This window comes from Monoraphidium neglectum (assembly GCF_000611645.1).
Source record: "Monoraphidium neglectum strain SAG 48.87 unplaced genomic scaffold scaffold00455, whole genome shotgun sequence".
Lineage (NCBI taxonomy): Eukaryota > Viridiplantae > Chlorophyta > Chlorophyceae > Sphaeropleales > Selenastraceae > Monoraphidium > Monoraphidium neglectum.
The window spans coordinates 1-15133 of NW_014013173.1; the positions used below are offsets into that span (position 1 = coordinate 1).

The 15133-nt window shown below is 65.1% G+C and overlaps 4 protein-coding genes across 4 annotated transcripts; 3 read left to right on the forward strand and 1 right to left on the reverse strand.

The window, feature by feature from the left end:
• Positions 1 to 158: 158 nt before the first annotated feature.
• On the forward strand, positions 159 to 793 carry MNEG_3573 (hypothetical protein; the record flags this gene model as incomplete). The annotated part of the gene is made up of 2 exons (XM_014047944.1): positions 159 to 175; positions 313 to 793. 2 exons carry the CDS (start codon positions 159 to 161, stop codon positions 791 to 793), a joined length of 498 nt encoding a protein of 165 aa, XP_013903398.1.
• Positions 794 to 2612: 1819 nt separating this feature from the next.
• MNEG_3574 (hypothetical protein) lies at positions 2613 to 4379 on the reverse strand (the record flags this gene model as incomplete). The annotated part of the gene is made up of 4 exons (XM_014047945.1): positions 2613 to 3197; positions 3408 to 3776; positions 4018 to 4065; positions 4296 to 4379. The coding sequence occupies 4 exons, from the start codon at positions 4377 to 4379 to the stop codon at positions 2613 to 2615; spliced, it is 1086 nt and encodes a 361-aa protein (XP_013903399.1).
• Positions 4380 to 4939: 560 nt separating this feature from the next.
• Positions 4940 to 9028, forward strand: MNEG_3575 (hypothetical protein; the record flags this gene model as incomplete). Its single annotated transcript, XM_014047946.1, has 10 exons — positions 4940 to 5612; positions 5827 to 5969; positions 6265 to 6342; positions 6663 to 6732; positions 6968 to 7038; positions 7479 to 7552; positions 7831 to 7900; positions 8188 to 8336; positions 8579 to 8651; positions 8894 to 9028. 10 exons carry the CDS (start codon positions 4940 to 4942, stop codon positions 9026 to 9028), a joined length of 1536 nt encoding a protein of 511 aa, XP_013903400.1.
• A 1158-nt stretch (positions 9029 to 10186) lies between these two features.
• On the forward strand, positions 10187 to 14569 carry MNEG_3576 (putative Alkylated DNA repair protein alkB; the record flags this gene model as incomplete). The annotated part of the gene is made up of 7 exons (XM_014047947.1): positions 10187 to 10192; positions 10938 to 11119; positions 11410 to 11739; positions 11997 to 12660; positions 12964 to 13084; positions 13396 to 13608; positions 14055 to 14569. The coding sequence occupies 7 exons, from the start codon at positions 10187 to 10189 to the stop codon at positions 14567 to 14569; spliced, it is 2031 nt and encodes a 676-aa protein (XP_013903401.1).
• Between the last annotated feature and the right edge of the window lie 564 nt (positions 14570 to 15133).

Genomic DNA, 15133 nt, shown 5'->3' on the forward strand with positions numbered 1-15133 from the left:
GGCCGGCCGCGGGCGGTGGCGCCGACGACGTTGGAAGATGAGATAGGTGGGCTTGGGGCGGTTTTTTGAGGCAGGACCTGATGGCCGCTTTTGCAAGCCGTTATGAGAGACCATATGTGTCAACACTTGGCTGCCGGCGGGCTGCAGCAGGTATCCCCATGCTGTACACGCCAGCGTGCGTGCCGCCGCGGGCCTGCTAGCCAAACCCTCAAGGCCATCCCGCCGGCACCTGCCCCTGAGAAGATCCAATGAAATAACCCCCACTCGGCCCCTCTCCTGCCTGCACTCTGCAGCCGCCCGGCCGCGCCACAGCGTGGCTGTGCGGGCGCTGCACCTAGGCTCGTACGCGTTCAAGGGCGCCACCGCAGTCAACCTCGTCACCGTCACCGCCGCCTCCCTGGCCGCGCGCGAGGCGCTGGTGGCGCGGGACGAGCCCAGGGTGCCCAAGGGCCGCAGGCTCGCGGAGCGCTCCGGCGTGGCGGACGGCGCGGTGGCGCCGCTGCCCGACATCCTGCCCGGCCTCAGGGACAGGTTCCTCGACGCCGCCGCCGCCGAGGGCGACGCGGCCGCCGGCGGCGGCGAAGGCGTCGGCGCCGACGGCGAGAAGGGTGCGGCGCCAAAGGGGCGCGCCGCCGGCGGCGGCGGCGGCTACGCGGCGTGGCTGTCTCAGGAGCTTGCGCGGCGGCGTCTCTTTGAGGGGGAGGGCGCGGCGCCGCCGGCGGACCCTTGGGCGATGAGGTCGTTCACAATCAGCGGCAGCTTCAAGCGCTTCTCGGCCTCTGGGGACGCGTGAGTCCTGCGGGTCGGAGCCTGCGGCCGCCTTGTGTGCCCCTGGCACCTCGGCTACCTGGTTTTTGCAGGCCAATGATTGCGCTCCCTGAAGGAAGCAAAGTACGACGTCCGACAGCCGCTTGCCTCCGGGGCTGTACAGGCACTCTCTTTTGCGCACGCTCTTTATTGCCCAGCTGACCTTGTTAACGCATGCGCCTCACATCCATGGCACGCAGCACCCCCTGCGAACACGCCTGGCGCCCTGCCGCTCTGGGTCACGCGCCGGGCGCGGCTGCGCGCGTGCAACCTGGCACGCGCCGCCGGCCCCCTGCGAGGGTTCGGCCGGCGTGTGGCGTTGACCTGTTGACTTGGTTTGTTTGCGGCGGTGCAAGCGGGGCGCCCTTGCGGGGCACAGCTCCTGCGCATACCATACAGCGGAGCCGTCCACCACACTTCTGCTCAGCCAGGCATACCTTTCCACAATTACTTACAGCCACGGGTGCGTTGGGCTACCCAGGAGTTGGAGGTCGTTACAAAACGAAGCAATACTTGGAGCTATGGACATGCAGTTGCCTTGCCCGCTTTTTGCGTTTTCCATACTTGGGGGTTGGCTGGGCTGCCACGCTTCACAACATCGGGGGCGCCTATTGACACTGTTTCGGGGCTCCACAAGCTTGGGGATTCCCACACGCATAACCTCTGATATCAACCCTGCTATGGAGCCTGCTATCCACCCAAACACTTCAGATTACTCTCACGTATTGCCTGCCTGATCGAAGCCCTGCACTGTCGCACATCGTGCCGCCTGACACTGCACAGGCGCGCTGGGTGTGCGGGGGGTCCCTGCTGTGTTGGCGCACCTTCCAGAAGCAACTGGCATATCAACAGCCACGTCACAACTTGTCCACATATGCCTGCCAAGCTACCCCCTCATCCCCTCAACTACTTCACATTGCGGCTCAACAAAGCACTGACAACACTGTCAACTCCAGCTTACCCGCTGGCTTCTTACCAAGGGATGCATTCGCCAGGAGTGCAGGCGCTGCGCAGGGGTCTCGTAGCGTAAGGCTTCCTGCAGGAACCTGCAAAAGCCCAGATCAGCGGAAGCCGCTTTTGTCGGACTGAAAATCAGAGGTGCAGCGGCAACGGCGCCAGCAAAAAGAATCTCGTCCCAGCGGGGCTGCAGCACAGGGCCTCCTCGACCCTGCAGGGTCACCAGCTGGTGCGTCTGGTGACATGTCATACATATGTATTGGTGACATATATATACACACATATACATGTATACATGGTGACATATATATATATATATAAACATGTGAGAATAGTAGTGCATTCACGAAGTTGTGGATACTCCGTACATTGGTTCTGTGGCCCAGACCTTGATACTGCGTGCTCGTTCTGGCTCGACGCGCTGCGGAGTTCTGGCTCGACGCGTTGCGGACGACTGCACACACACAGCAATCTGCTGCACTTCTGCTAGGAGGGCGCAGTGGTCAGCAGCGCCCGCCGCGGCCGCCGCAAACACAGCTAGCTGCGCGCTTCAAGCCAAGCCACGATGTCTCGCAGGACGCGCCCAGTGATGCCAGGGGTGTCCTGCGCGGCGCGGGGTGGGGGCAACGCAGGAGGGGAGAAGGCGCTTTCGCTGCTGGGACATCAATGACAGGGAGCATGAGGAGCGGATCCCTGTTGGCAGGAAGGGGGTCCCAGGTGGTGTGGTTGCGGCCGACCGGCTGTCGCAAAGTGCCCAGGGTGAGGGGGCATCACCAAGAAAGGAGGGGCGGTGCTTCCAGGCGAGGCCCAGAGCCAAGCGTTGACTTCGTCATACAAGGTGGATTTTCTCAGTTCCATCGGCCCAGGCTCGCCTGCAGCAGCTGGTGGCTGCCTCCAGGGTAGATGACGAGCGTCTTGTCGCCGCAGGCGCCGGCGCGCGCGTGCAGCTCCCGCGACAGCCGCGCCGAGACCTTCTTGTCCTCGTCCCCATGCAGCAGCAGCAGCGGCAGCGCCAGGCGCGTGCCGGCCGCCGCGGAGGCGTCGAGGGCGGGGAGCATGTGGGGCAGAACGCCCAGCGGGAGCCGCCTGACGATCAGGGGGTCGCTGTCCCACGCGCGGCGCGCAAATTCCTGGTCCCCGAACGACGCCATAAAGGGTCCCTCGCCGCCGATGCCCGCGCCCGCCGGCGCGCGCGGCAGCGCCGCCGCGGCGCGCCGCAGCGCGGCAAACAGCGCCGGCGGCGGCAGGATCTCAGGCGGGCCGGTGGCGGCGCCGGACAGGATGAGGCCGGAGAACAGGGGGTGGTGGGAGCCGCCGGCCGCGGCGGTGCGGTCTGCGGCCAGCAGCGCCAGGGCGCCGCCGAGCGACTCCCCGAACAGGAAGAGGGGCGTCCCCGGTGGATACCCCAGGCGGTCACGCGCGTGCCGCGCCACCTGCTCGGCCGGCGGGGGCGACATTGGATGGGTTGGGGCGGCCCAAGGCGGCGCGTGAGGCATCCGCAACGCGCCTGCCGGCGCTGCCGCCCTTACCCTCATTCCGCTCGCCGCAGGCCAATATCCAACCAAAACCCCAACGCCCAAAACCCCAACGCCCGGCAGGTGCCCCCAAAAAGCAGTTGCGGGGAAGCTCTCGAGCCCTCCCACCTGCACGACCGCGTCGACCCACGAGCCAATGTCTGGGTGCAGCCCCGGCACGCCAAACCGGCTCCCGCTCAGTCCGTGAGCCGCCAGGTCGAACGTGACCACCCCAAAACCCGCCGGGCCCAGCGCCGTCCTCGCGGCCGGCTCAAAGTATGCGCTGTGCCACGTGAATCCGTGCACGAACACCACCATGCCGCGCGGCGCGGCCGCGTTTTCGCCCGCGCCGTCGCCGACGGCGCCCGCGCCGTCTTCCCCGTCTCCTTCGGCGCCCTGGGGCGCGGCGGCCGCGCGGGGCGCCGCGGGCCAGTGACGGACATACAGGGAGACGCCGTCGGCGGCGGTGAGGGTGAAGGCCTCTGCGCCGGTCTCATCCTGCGGGGTCCGTCGCAAGCAGCACAGCGGAGGGGGGTCGGCTGCGGAGGGGTGGCTCTTGCGCGGCGGTGAGGCCGGGCGGCGGGCCCACGGCGGGTGGAGGGGTGCAAGGTTTAGGGCAGTGGCGGCAAGACAGGTGGTGGTGCTGAACGGTTCTGGAACCTTGAACCACACAGAAGCGCTCAATTACATCACAATAGATGAATCCCGCCCATCGTGCGGGCTGGCAGTCCGCAGGTACCTGAGAGGGGTCGGCTCGCACCCCCCAGGCACGGGGGTCGACGGGCACCTGCGTGTGCATGAGGGCCGAGAGGGAGTGCGGGTTGGGTATTTTGACAGCGGTTGGGTGCCGCTCGCAAGTCGCGCGGGACCATGCCGTCAGGGGCGAGGGGATGCAGCGGTGTTTTCCGGGCGGAGCGCTTCGGGAGCCAATCGCTTAGGCGGGGTCTAGCGGATGGCGGCCAAGGGTCAGCAGGACGCGCGGCACTTTGATGGCGCGCAGCTTTTCCGACAACGCACCGGCCCATAAGCATTGTAGATGGCGGCGGCAGCGACAGCAGCGGCTGCGGCGAGCGCGGCCGCTGCCACAGCGGCCGTGCGCATGTTGATCGAGGCGCGCGCCTGAGCCCTCCTGCGCACAACAGCATTCACAACGGTGGAATTTGGGCCGTAGCAGCGATTGACACATTGATGCTGCGCAATCGCCCAGCCGGGTGGGACGAGCGCCCGCTGGCCCGCCGAGGCGCGCGCTTTTGGACCCCCGTCTGCGTCAGCCGCGCTCACCGAGGTGCGGTCGCCCACCCGCCCGGATCGAGGTGAGGCTGAGGTTTGCGAGTCCAGAACAAAAGATGTTATGGGTCGCAGATACTGCCGGCGGATTCAGAATTGGGTCAGCTAGCAGCGTGTGCGCATAGACTGTAGATCACGTTTAAAGGAAGCTTTCTCACCGCAAAGGTTGTCAATGCACTGAATGTATAAGTGTGTTTTGAATGCGCACCATTAATTCCGAAAAGAAGCCTCATCAGGACGCCAACATTTTTTGGAGCCGGGGTAGCACCCGCGGGCCGAGCCTGGGGAGGCGTGCTAGGCGACGTCGCTAAATTAACAGCTTCATTGCCTATGCATTAGCCTGTACAGGATTGGTCGGTGACGCAGGGGCAGTGATGTTGCTGGGCCTCGTCGCCCTGAGGCTTGCCTCTTGTCGCTCGCGTGCGGTTCTTGTGCACGAGGGGATCCTAGCACAGTTACTAAGCGGCTGCAACGTCGATGCAGCGCCGGCCTCGCGCCGCGCACTGACAAGCAGCAACGCTGGCAGCGATGCGGCGGTGACAACCGCTGGCACGGTGAGCGGCGGCGGCATGATCGAAAGGCAGCGGCGCTTGGTGGCAGAGATCATAACAGCTGCACAATGGCAGAAGGAGGACAAACAGAGGCGTGCGAACGCCTTTTTGGAAGCTGCCTCGCCGCCGACAGCGCGGCGATGGGCCGATAACGCCGGCCAAGGCATCCACACGCGCGGCAGCGGCGCGCCCAGGGGCCACGCCTCCCCGACGCGCGCCGCTGCGCCCTCGCAGCAGCAGCAGCAGTGGCACGCCGCCGCGGCGCCAGACCCATGGCAAGACGACTGCGGCGGCGGCGACGTTGAGGGGGTAGAGCATGCACCCGACCGGGCCGGCCGCCGGGGCGGCGAGGGCGGCGGCGGGGGCAGCGGCAGCAGCGGTGGGGCCGGCGGTGGCTTCTCAGGCGGCACGCGGGGCGCGGTGGTCAGATTGCGGCAGCCAAGGGTCGAACCGCAGGCTGATGGCATTAAGCTCCCCGTCAAGGCATATCACATAGGTGCGGCCGCTCAAACCCCCACCCCGGCCCTGCTTGCGATGCGTGCTGTGCATGCTGGCCCTCGCACGGCCGCACCCCCGCCACTCAGCCCATGCAGCAGGCGCCCACGCCGCATGCACTCCCGCGCCCTCAACAGCAGCCACGCCCACCCACAACCTTTGCGGGTTTCCATGTGCGGCCTTTGCCCCCCGGCGCCCCCGCCGCGCCCTCGCAGGCGGCGGCGTCGACTTTCAGCGTTTTGCGGCCGACCACTCCCAGCTGATCAGCAAGCACCAGCTGCAGCGGGACCACGTGGTTATGGAGCTGGCAGACATGACGGGCGGCACGGTCCTGCTGGGGGCGCGCACGCGGCAGCAGGTGCGCGCGGGCCTGCAGGCTGTACCTGCCGCCGCCGCTGCGGCCGCGGCCGCTGCTGCCGCGGGCCATGGAGAGCTGCGGCGAGGTCCTGAGACCCGTTTGCTGGAGCAATGGGGCAGCAACTTGTGCTGACGCGCGCGCGCACACACACACACACACACACACACAAACACACATGCGCGCACGCGCAAGGGCCCTTGATAGCAGGGGGCCGCTACACTCTGTTGACTGCGGCCTGTCCACCTCTCACCCCCCCCCTCACCGCCACCCCGCCCAAAACAAACACACAACCCAGGCGGGCGCGTCCAGCGCGGTGCGGGTGCTTGCCGTGTACAGCTACGGCTCTGCGGTCTTCTTCAACTCTGACCCAGAGGTGCGTGTCTCGGCCTACGCCCTGGGCACGCATTGGCGACTTGCGGGTGCAGGGCTAGGCGTGTCATGCGGTGGTGTCTGAAGAGGCCGGCAGGATTGGGCTGCGGCGGTTCAGTATTCAGCAGAGGGTTGGAGCGGCCCATAGAGCAGCAATTTGGGTCCCGGGACGTGGGTCGGGCGGGGACGCTGGTTGGTCCGCCCGCGGGCGGCGGCGGCTGGTTTGGGGTTGGGGGGTGGAGTAGCAAGGGGCCCCCCCTGCTGCTGATTGGCGCTGCTTGCGACCAAACCGTGACGAGGTTTGGCCCCATTCCTAAACTCTAGGCGGATGCGTACTGGCTGGAGAAGCTGAAGGGGTATGCCAAGGACCCCCACAGGGAGCCGCTCACAGACGGTGCGCAGCCAAAGCATCAAGAGAACCGCTACTGCACCCATGCCATGCGTGTCAAACCTGGTTTCAGCACCCTGGCGTGCTCCGTCGACCGCCTTAGCCTTGTCATCCTGCAAGCTGGCCTCCAGGTGCTAGCCTCCCCTCATCCAGCGTGCTGGGCGCAAGCGCCGCCTGTTGTTGCGTGCATCACACTCATTCTTTGTCAGGTAACATTCTCCTGTTTCTTTCCGTGTTTCAGAGACGACGGTGGTCGTGCGGCCCGCGCTGGATGACTGGTTCGCGCTGGAGCCCGATCACATTGTGCTGCAGGTGATCTTTGGCAGGGGTCCGAGGGGGGGGTGACGCAGATGAACTTCGGGCCTGGGGGCGGGCGACAAGGGGTGGCTATGGGTGTCTGAGCGGCTCGACCAAGATGAGGTGGGGATTGGACTAGGGGCAGCTGCGGGGTTGGGAGGCTGGAGCATGGTGTCGAATGCTGGGGCAGCTGCGACACAGAGTTTGAAGGTCATACAGTTATGACTGCACATGTGCGAGCATACACGCACGTGCACACACACAAACACACAAACACACGCACACACACGTGCACATGTGCACAAATTTTATTTTCTGGGCGCGATCGCGTCTGCTTGGCCGTCAGCAGCCGTGCGCTGCAGCCCCTTCCCCCTGTTGCCACCCAGCCTCCCACCTCATCCACATTGCCCGTCCGCCTGCGCTGTGCCGCCCGTCTGCCTGTCCTGTCACCCCAGATGCTGGACCTGTCCAACGTGCGCGTCATCAGCAGCATCATGGGGCAGAGCGTGGCCCTGGAGCACTTTGACAGGTGATTGGACGGGGCATACGCGTAGTAGCACGCGCCTTGGATAGGATGGGTCAAATGGGTGTTGTGGTGGGGAGGAGGGGTGTCTTGTCTCACTGGTGCGGGCGGTCCTCAGCCTCTGCGCTGTTTTTTTGCTCTCATATGGGCGAGCAGGACTCAACATGGCCGTAGTCGCAAACAGAGGCTCTGGCGCCATCCGGGCGCCGCCAACGCCCCGCGCCTGCCCTAGCCAACCCATCCACCCGCCCCCGCACCGCCCCGCACTGCCGTCCTTCCGCCAGGCGCGTCATCGCGGCCATCGAGAGGTTCACCCCCGTGCTGTCGGAGATTGCCAGCAAGGGCGTCAGCAAGGTGGACAATTGCACGTGACACCGCGGCATGTTGACCACGGCTGACCGTGTCTGAGATGGATCCTGCCCCTCCAGCGTCCCCACTCTGACCCACCACGCACCCACACCGTCACAGTTGCATGTGCGTATGCACACACACGCACACATGCACACACACGCACGCGTACACGCACGCACGCACACACACACACACACATGCACATTCGCACACATCCAAGTAGCCCCCCACACAAACGCACGCACACTCTCACGCACAGTCACACCCACACACATGCACCCTCCCCGCAGCTCGTCCTCCCGAGCCTCTTCTCAGGCATGACGGGCCACCACGAGGACGAGCTCCTCAAGCTGATCGGCGAGAGCAGCCTGCTGCACACAGACGTAGTCTACAAACTCGGCCTGCTGCACCCGACGGACGTCGCGTGGCGCACCGACAAGTGCGCGTGGGGCGCGTCGGCGGGACGGCGAGGGGTTGCGTGGGCAGGAAGGGGCGGATTGCTGGGGGCCAAGCTGGCGCGCCGCGGCGGCCTGAGGTGGCGCCTCGCTGGGGGTTTGATTGTGCTGCGGCAAATGGCGCGCGGGGGTGCCCACTCCTGCCCTGCACGCTGCGCAGCGCTGTAAAACAACCGCACGCTGCAAACTCGATGTTGCGCCGCGCCGCCTGCCGGCGCGCCCGCAGGTATTACGACGTGTGGAAGGCGCTCCACGCGGACTACGATATTGAGAAGCGCTTTGAGGCCCTCAAAGCCAAGGTGGGGGCGGCCGTGGGCAGCCAGCAGCCACCGGGAAGCTGCGGGGCCTGGCAGGGGCTGGTGGTGGCTGGCAGTGCAGCTTGGTGTGCGAGCGTTTTGGCGCCCGAGCGCTTGCCGCGCGCTCACCAATGCACGCGTGCCCTCGAGCCCGAGCTTGGATACGCACGTACGCCCGTGCACACATGCACACACACACACACACACACACACACTCACACACCCTCCCATATTCACGCTTGCAGCTTGGTCCCATGCTGGCCAACGCCAAGTTTGTGCTGGAGGTAAGGGAGGACAAGAAGAGTGAGAGGTCGGAGCTCATCATCATATTACTCATCGGGGTCGAGATCGTGCTGCACGTCGCCGGCTGGTACATGTGACAGGCCCACGCGGCGGGCGCGCCGCGGGGGCACGGCATAGTGTGGCCGACGGGGCCCGCTCGACTTGCTCGCTCGCAGAGGCGGGCGTGGCAGCCGTGCGGCTGGCTGGAGCCTTAGCCACTCGACGCTTCCCCCGCGGATGGTTGCCCCAGCCGACGGTTGCCCTTGACACCGCTGCATGCACCTGCCTGTTTGATCTTTCTCATCTTTTTTTTGCACAGCTGCCACGTTAGGACGGCAACGCAGATTCAGGCAGGCGGGCACGGGCGCGGCCACTTGTACATTTTCACTTTGCTGTTGTTGCACAGCGCACGTCATTTCGCTGTCTGTTACAGCGGGTGCAACTGCTTGTCTGCAGGTATGTATCACCCGCTCCCTTCATCCCGTGTGTACATCCTTACGACCCATCTGGTGTAAGCGCAGCGCAGGAGGACGGCAGCGCCTCCACTTAAGGTCAAGGGTCGAAAGGTTTGTGTCCCTACACCATGTTTCGCCAGTTCAGTCTGGATGCAGGCTCTTTTGTATTGCCCTGCTGCATGTGGCCACCAGGCCACGGGGGAGCGGTTACGCTCGGCTCAGCATCAGCTGTCTGGGAAGCGCCGCTTGCCGGGCAGCCACCGTCAGGCCGCTGCACTCAGCGACTTGTTGTGAACGCTGGCACCGCACAAGCCCCCAGGCACGCCTGGTGCAGCTTGAAGGCCAGCTTGCCACGTTGGGACGATTGGTAACCAAGTGGAACACGTCGTGCTTACGCGGGTATCTGCTGGCTGCAGAAGGCGCAGACGTCGTCACGCGTGGGTCTACTGTCTGTCACCTTTGAGTGGCCAAACCGGGCGACTGGCAAGGCGTGTCATGTCTGCGCGTGCGCAAACATGCGTTCCAACGCGTTAAGCAGGTGCACCCGTGCCTTTTTCCAGCTGCCCACCAAAGGCAAGGACAGCCTGCTTGCCGCGCTGCTGCGAGCACTGCCCCCGGGCCCCCGCTGCTCGGATTAGATGTGTTCAGTGTTGGGGCTGAGGCTAGGGCAGTGGCTGTTGGCCGGTGACAGCCAAACTTTCAGGGGCGCATGAAAAACAAGGCTGGGGTGAGTAATGCCGCCATGATGCGCCCTGAAAGCGGGGCCTGACAAGCAAGAGCAGGTTTCTTGCAAAAATCAGAATGTTGGTGAGCACTGATTTGACTGCCTGCGGCTCAGCATTTAGCTGTGGCAATTCAGGAATCTAGCCGGTCTGCAGTATGTGACGCGAATGCCGGGGTGGATCCAATGGGAGCTGAGGGCTCATTTCAGCCGGTGTCACCTCTTGTGGCACTGGCAACTTGCAAGCTCCACTGGACCGTTCACTCTGTGGCTGTGCCATCCCATCCTGGCACCGCCGATTCGTACATATGTCTCTGATGTTCGTACATATGTCTCTGATGAAAGCAGCAGCGCCAGGTCTCCGCAGATACCAGGCTCATCAATGTTTCGGAGGCCTCCCAACAGTGATCCCACTCTGCATCTGCGTGTGAGACATGCAGGGACCACAAATTTTACACTTGACGAGATAGACCAGCTGCAGGCCGCCTTCTCGGCGTTCGGTGCTTGCGAGCACGTCGTGGACCGCCTGTATGTGTGTTTCACTTATCAAAGTGTGCAGCAAGCTGTTCAAGCGCACCGGCATCTGGATGGCGCCAGCATCGCTTTAGCGAACGGCGGCAGCAAGCGGCTGGAGGCGCGATACTGCGTGCCCCGCCACCAACAGGTGCGCACCACTGAAGGATAGGCCCAGCGGTTGCCGGTTCATTGTGCACGCCTTCTTAACAATCACATTCCTGCGGCGGTTTGCCCCCATGCGGCTCCAGTGCACTGCTGCAGGCCGAAAGCCCACTGCCGCCGTGCTAACGCCGCTGATTGCTCACCGCCTCGCAGGAGGCCGAGCAGGCGTCACCAGACGCGGTGACGACCTCCGAGGAGATGAGGATCCCCGGCCTGCTGCTGGTGCCCGACTTTGTGAGCCCAGAAGAGGAGGCCGCGCTGCTGGCGGCAATCGATGCAAATCATGGCGGCTGGTCGGCGCTGGCGAAGCGGCGGGTGCAGCACTATGGCTATCGGTGAGGCGCGGCTGCGGGCGGCTGGCCCACCTGATAGGATGAGCGAGGGCGCTTGCCGGGCAGCTGCGGGGCAGGCGCCCGCGCCTGCGCGCCCGGGGCGCGCATGCGATTGGCGCGTGGTCTTGCAGCCGCTGCAGCTGTTTGCTGCAGTGCAGCTGCGTGGTAGCTCCCAGCGCGTTCATCCCGCTCCTGGCGAGGCTTGAAACAAATGCTCGCATCCAATTCACAAGCAACGTGTATTCGTTTTCAAGCTTGTGTTAGACAGAATCTTGCTGCACGCCACAACCCAGGTTTGAGTACGCCGTCCGCGGCGTTGACCCGCGGCAGCGCGCTGGCGAGCCCCTGCCCAGCTGGCTCTCCCCCGTCCTCGCCCGCATCGCCGCCGCGCCCGGCCGCCTGGGGGCGCCGCCGGCGCTCGACCAGGCCACGGTCAACGAGTACACGCCCGGCGTCGGCCTGGCCCCCCACGTCGACACGCACTCTGCATTCGAGGGCGCGGTCCTGTCTCTGACCCTGGCCGGCGGCGCCGCGATGGAGCTGCGGCGCGGCGGCGAGCGGCGCGCGCTGCTGCTGCCGCCGCGGTCGCTGCTGGTCATGGGGGGAGAGGCGCGGTACGCGTGGTGAGCGGCGGGGGGAGAAGCGGGGCCGTTGCGGCGGACGGAGGCTTTACTTTTAAGAGCGCCCCTGCAGGCACTGTTCGCGGCTCGCGCCTGCCAGTCTGCCTCGTTTGAAACAAGGCAAACGAGTCGTTTCTGATAAGGCGCCCTGCTTTCCTTCCTGCCACATCATATATATGCTGGACTGATCACCTCCTAATCTGAATCTTGCTTGCCTGGTAATCAAATCCGGCAATTTCCCGCCAACACCACAAATGTAGGCAGCACTACATCCCGCACCGGAAGAGTGATCTGGTGGGCGGCATCCCGGTGCTGCGCCCGCCGAGGCGCGTAAGCATCACGCTGCGGCAGGTGCGGGACCCGGGGCAGCCGTGCCGCTGCGCGTGGCCGGAGCAGTGCGACAGCCAGCTGGGCGCGCAGCCGCCGACGCGGCTGCAGGTGCTGGCACAGCAGCTGCAGCAGCAGCAGCGGCAGCAGGAACAGCAGCAGCAGCAGGGGCAGCAGCGTGAGCATCCACATCATCTACTCATCAATGGACAGCAGCCGGGATGGGAGCAGCAGCAGCAGGAACAGCGGGGGCAGCAGCAGCAGCAGCAGGAGCAGCAGCAGGAGCAGCAACTGCAGAAGGAGCGGATACCAGGAGAGAGTGAAGGGCAGCGGCAGGACGAGGAGCAGCGGCAGCAACAGCCAATCATGCCGGTGAACGGCAGCAGCAGCCACAGCCCTCACAGCAGCAAATGTGCGGACACTCCTGCAGCTGCGGCGGCAGCGGCGCAGGCGCACGCGCCCGCCCCTCCAGCGGAAACTGAAGGGTCGGAAGCCGCTGAGCAGCTGGCGCAGCAGCTGGAGTCAGCTTACGTGCACCGTGTCTATGACGCGATAGCCCCTCACTTCAGCTCGACGCGGTTTGCGATCTGGCCAAAGGTGTGGCTGGGGGTCATCCTGCTGGGTCAAGGAGCAAGGGGGGCAGGCAGAGCTTTGTGTCACCCATGCGCGCGGGCCTCACATGCAGGGGAACTCGGCTGCCACGGGGCGGCCTCGCTCTGCGTGCTCTTCGTTCCTTGCGCCAGGGCCATTGAAGTTGCGCCCCAAAACGCCATGAATTGCGCTGACTTATCCGGTCGCGGCGGACCGCAGCCGTTTGAACCTGCTTGCAACAGAATCGAACCCACACCACCACAAACAGACCGGCAAATCTCCTTGACTCGCAAAATCGCAAACCCGCAGGTCAGGGAGTTCATGGAGCGCCTGCCCCGCGGGGCGGTGGTTGCTGACGTCGGCTGCGGCAACGGAAAGTACTTTGGGGTGCGGCGGGACGCCGCAGTCCTCGGCAGCGACAGGAGCACGGGTGAGCAGGTGGTCGGGAATAAGCAGCCGTCGGGCAAATTTTGATGTGCTGCCAAATCACCAACAGGTGGCCAAAGTGGTTGATAGACTGTGTGCTGTTGGAGCACTTTTCAACACAGTCGAAACATCAGGGACCTGTCCGCCGCCCTGTTTTTGGTTGGCTGCAAACTGGGCAGTTGGATAGCTACGCAAACCCGCGCACGCCGTCTGTCTGCCCCTTGCAGCCGCAGATTGCGCCGCGATCGCATGCCTCACGCACGCCTTCGTCAACGCGCTCGCCCATCCCCGCTCCCGCCGCCGCCCGACCCGCAGGCCTAGCCGCGGTCGCGGCGCGCCGCCTCGTGCCCTCCACGCTGCCGTCTCTGTACATCCCGACCGCCGACGTGCTGGTCGCAGACGCTCTGGCCCTGCCGTACCGCGGCGGCTGCTGCGACGCGGCGCTGTGCGTGGCGGTGCTGCACCACATCAGCAGTGAGGAGCGGCGGGGGCGGCTGCTGTCAGAGCTGCTGCGCCTGCTGCGGCCGGGTGAGGCTCTTTGTGTGTGTGTGTGTGTGTGTGTGTGTGTGTGTGTGTGTGTGTACGTGTGTCTGTGTTGGTGTATCTTTGTGATTTTGCTGTGGTGGTGGTGATGAATGGTTTTTACATTGTACCGCCGTTCAGGGGCAGGGTTGGGCTGGGAGCGCGAGTTGAGGGCCCAGGGCTGTGGCCGACTGAGCAGGGTCTCGCTGCGTGGCCGAGTCAGGTTGAGGGTGGCCGGCGAGCAAAACAGAAGGGCATCGCGTGTGTCATGGTGCAGACCAAGGGCGACCTTTCACCTTCCTGGCGGTGTGGCCGACGCTGTGCGCGGCAGGCTCTGGCAATCGTGCTCCCCGTCCGGCACAGGCACTGCCTTCCGCCACAATCTCTGGGCAGCCAGCCGGACGTGCCAGTCATATCTGACGGGAACCAAACGGTCACCCTCCTCTACGCAGGCGGCCGCGCTCTGGTCACTGTCTGGGCCACAGATCAAGAGGAGCCCCACAAAACCATCGCCAAATGGGCGCCCTTCGCTGGCGCGCCGCAGCCGCCGGCGCCGGCTGGGGGCAGCAGCATGGTCGGACCGCCAGAGGGGGGCAGAAGGGAGGACGAGGGGGCGGCGGCGGGCGGGCAGGGCCCGGCGGGGGACTATTTGGTGCCTTGGCACCTGCCGTTCAACAGGGCCGGCGGCGCGCCCGCCGCCGCGGCGGCGGCAAAGGCGGCGCCGCACCCCGGTGAGGGCGGGGATGCGCAGCGGCAGCTCGCAGGCGCAGGGGGCGCGGCGGCGGCGCCGGGCGCGGCGCGGTTGGATGCAGCGAAGGGCGCGGTGGTCTTTCAGAGGTACTACCATTTGTTTGAGCGGGGAGAGCTGGAGGCCCTGGTCGCGCGCGTGCCGGGCGCCACGCTGGTTGACTCATTCTACGACAGGAGCAACTGGTGTGCGGTGTTCGAGCGCGCCGCCGCCGTATGACGCCGCTTCTGCCGGAGCTGCCATTCTCAACATCTGCGGGCGGCGCCCGGTCGGTCCCTGGCCTGCGAGGACCTGTATCCCCAGCTTGCCTGCTCTGAGGCGGCCTTTTGCAACGCATCCCGCCTCCTGCTGTTGTATGTCGACCAACGCACCTAATTTTTCCCAAAGATTCATGCAACTCGTTGGTTGAAGAGCGGCGGTCAGTCAAGCATCGCTCAAACGACCTGTTACAACTGCGGAGCGCGCTCATCGCCACCGGCCGCTGCCGCGTTGCCCGACCAGCTTTGAAATCATGCCATGCAGGGTGGCCACCTCCTGCTTCGACAGCCGCGGCACGCGGCGCAGCAGGTTGCGGATGTTGGCCTGTGATGGCAGACGAAAGTTTGTGGCAGTGAGCACGGTCAGGGGTCACTCAAGGGTGATGGTGCCATTTCAAGAGGGGCATGGATATGCAGACAGTCACAGGACATGCTCCAGGGACTCAAGAAAAAAAGACGTTAAAAGGGTGCAGCACAGGGCAGGTTCAGCGGTCAATCAAGGTGGGTGCGCCCCCCCCCCCCCCCC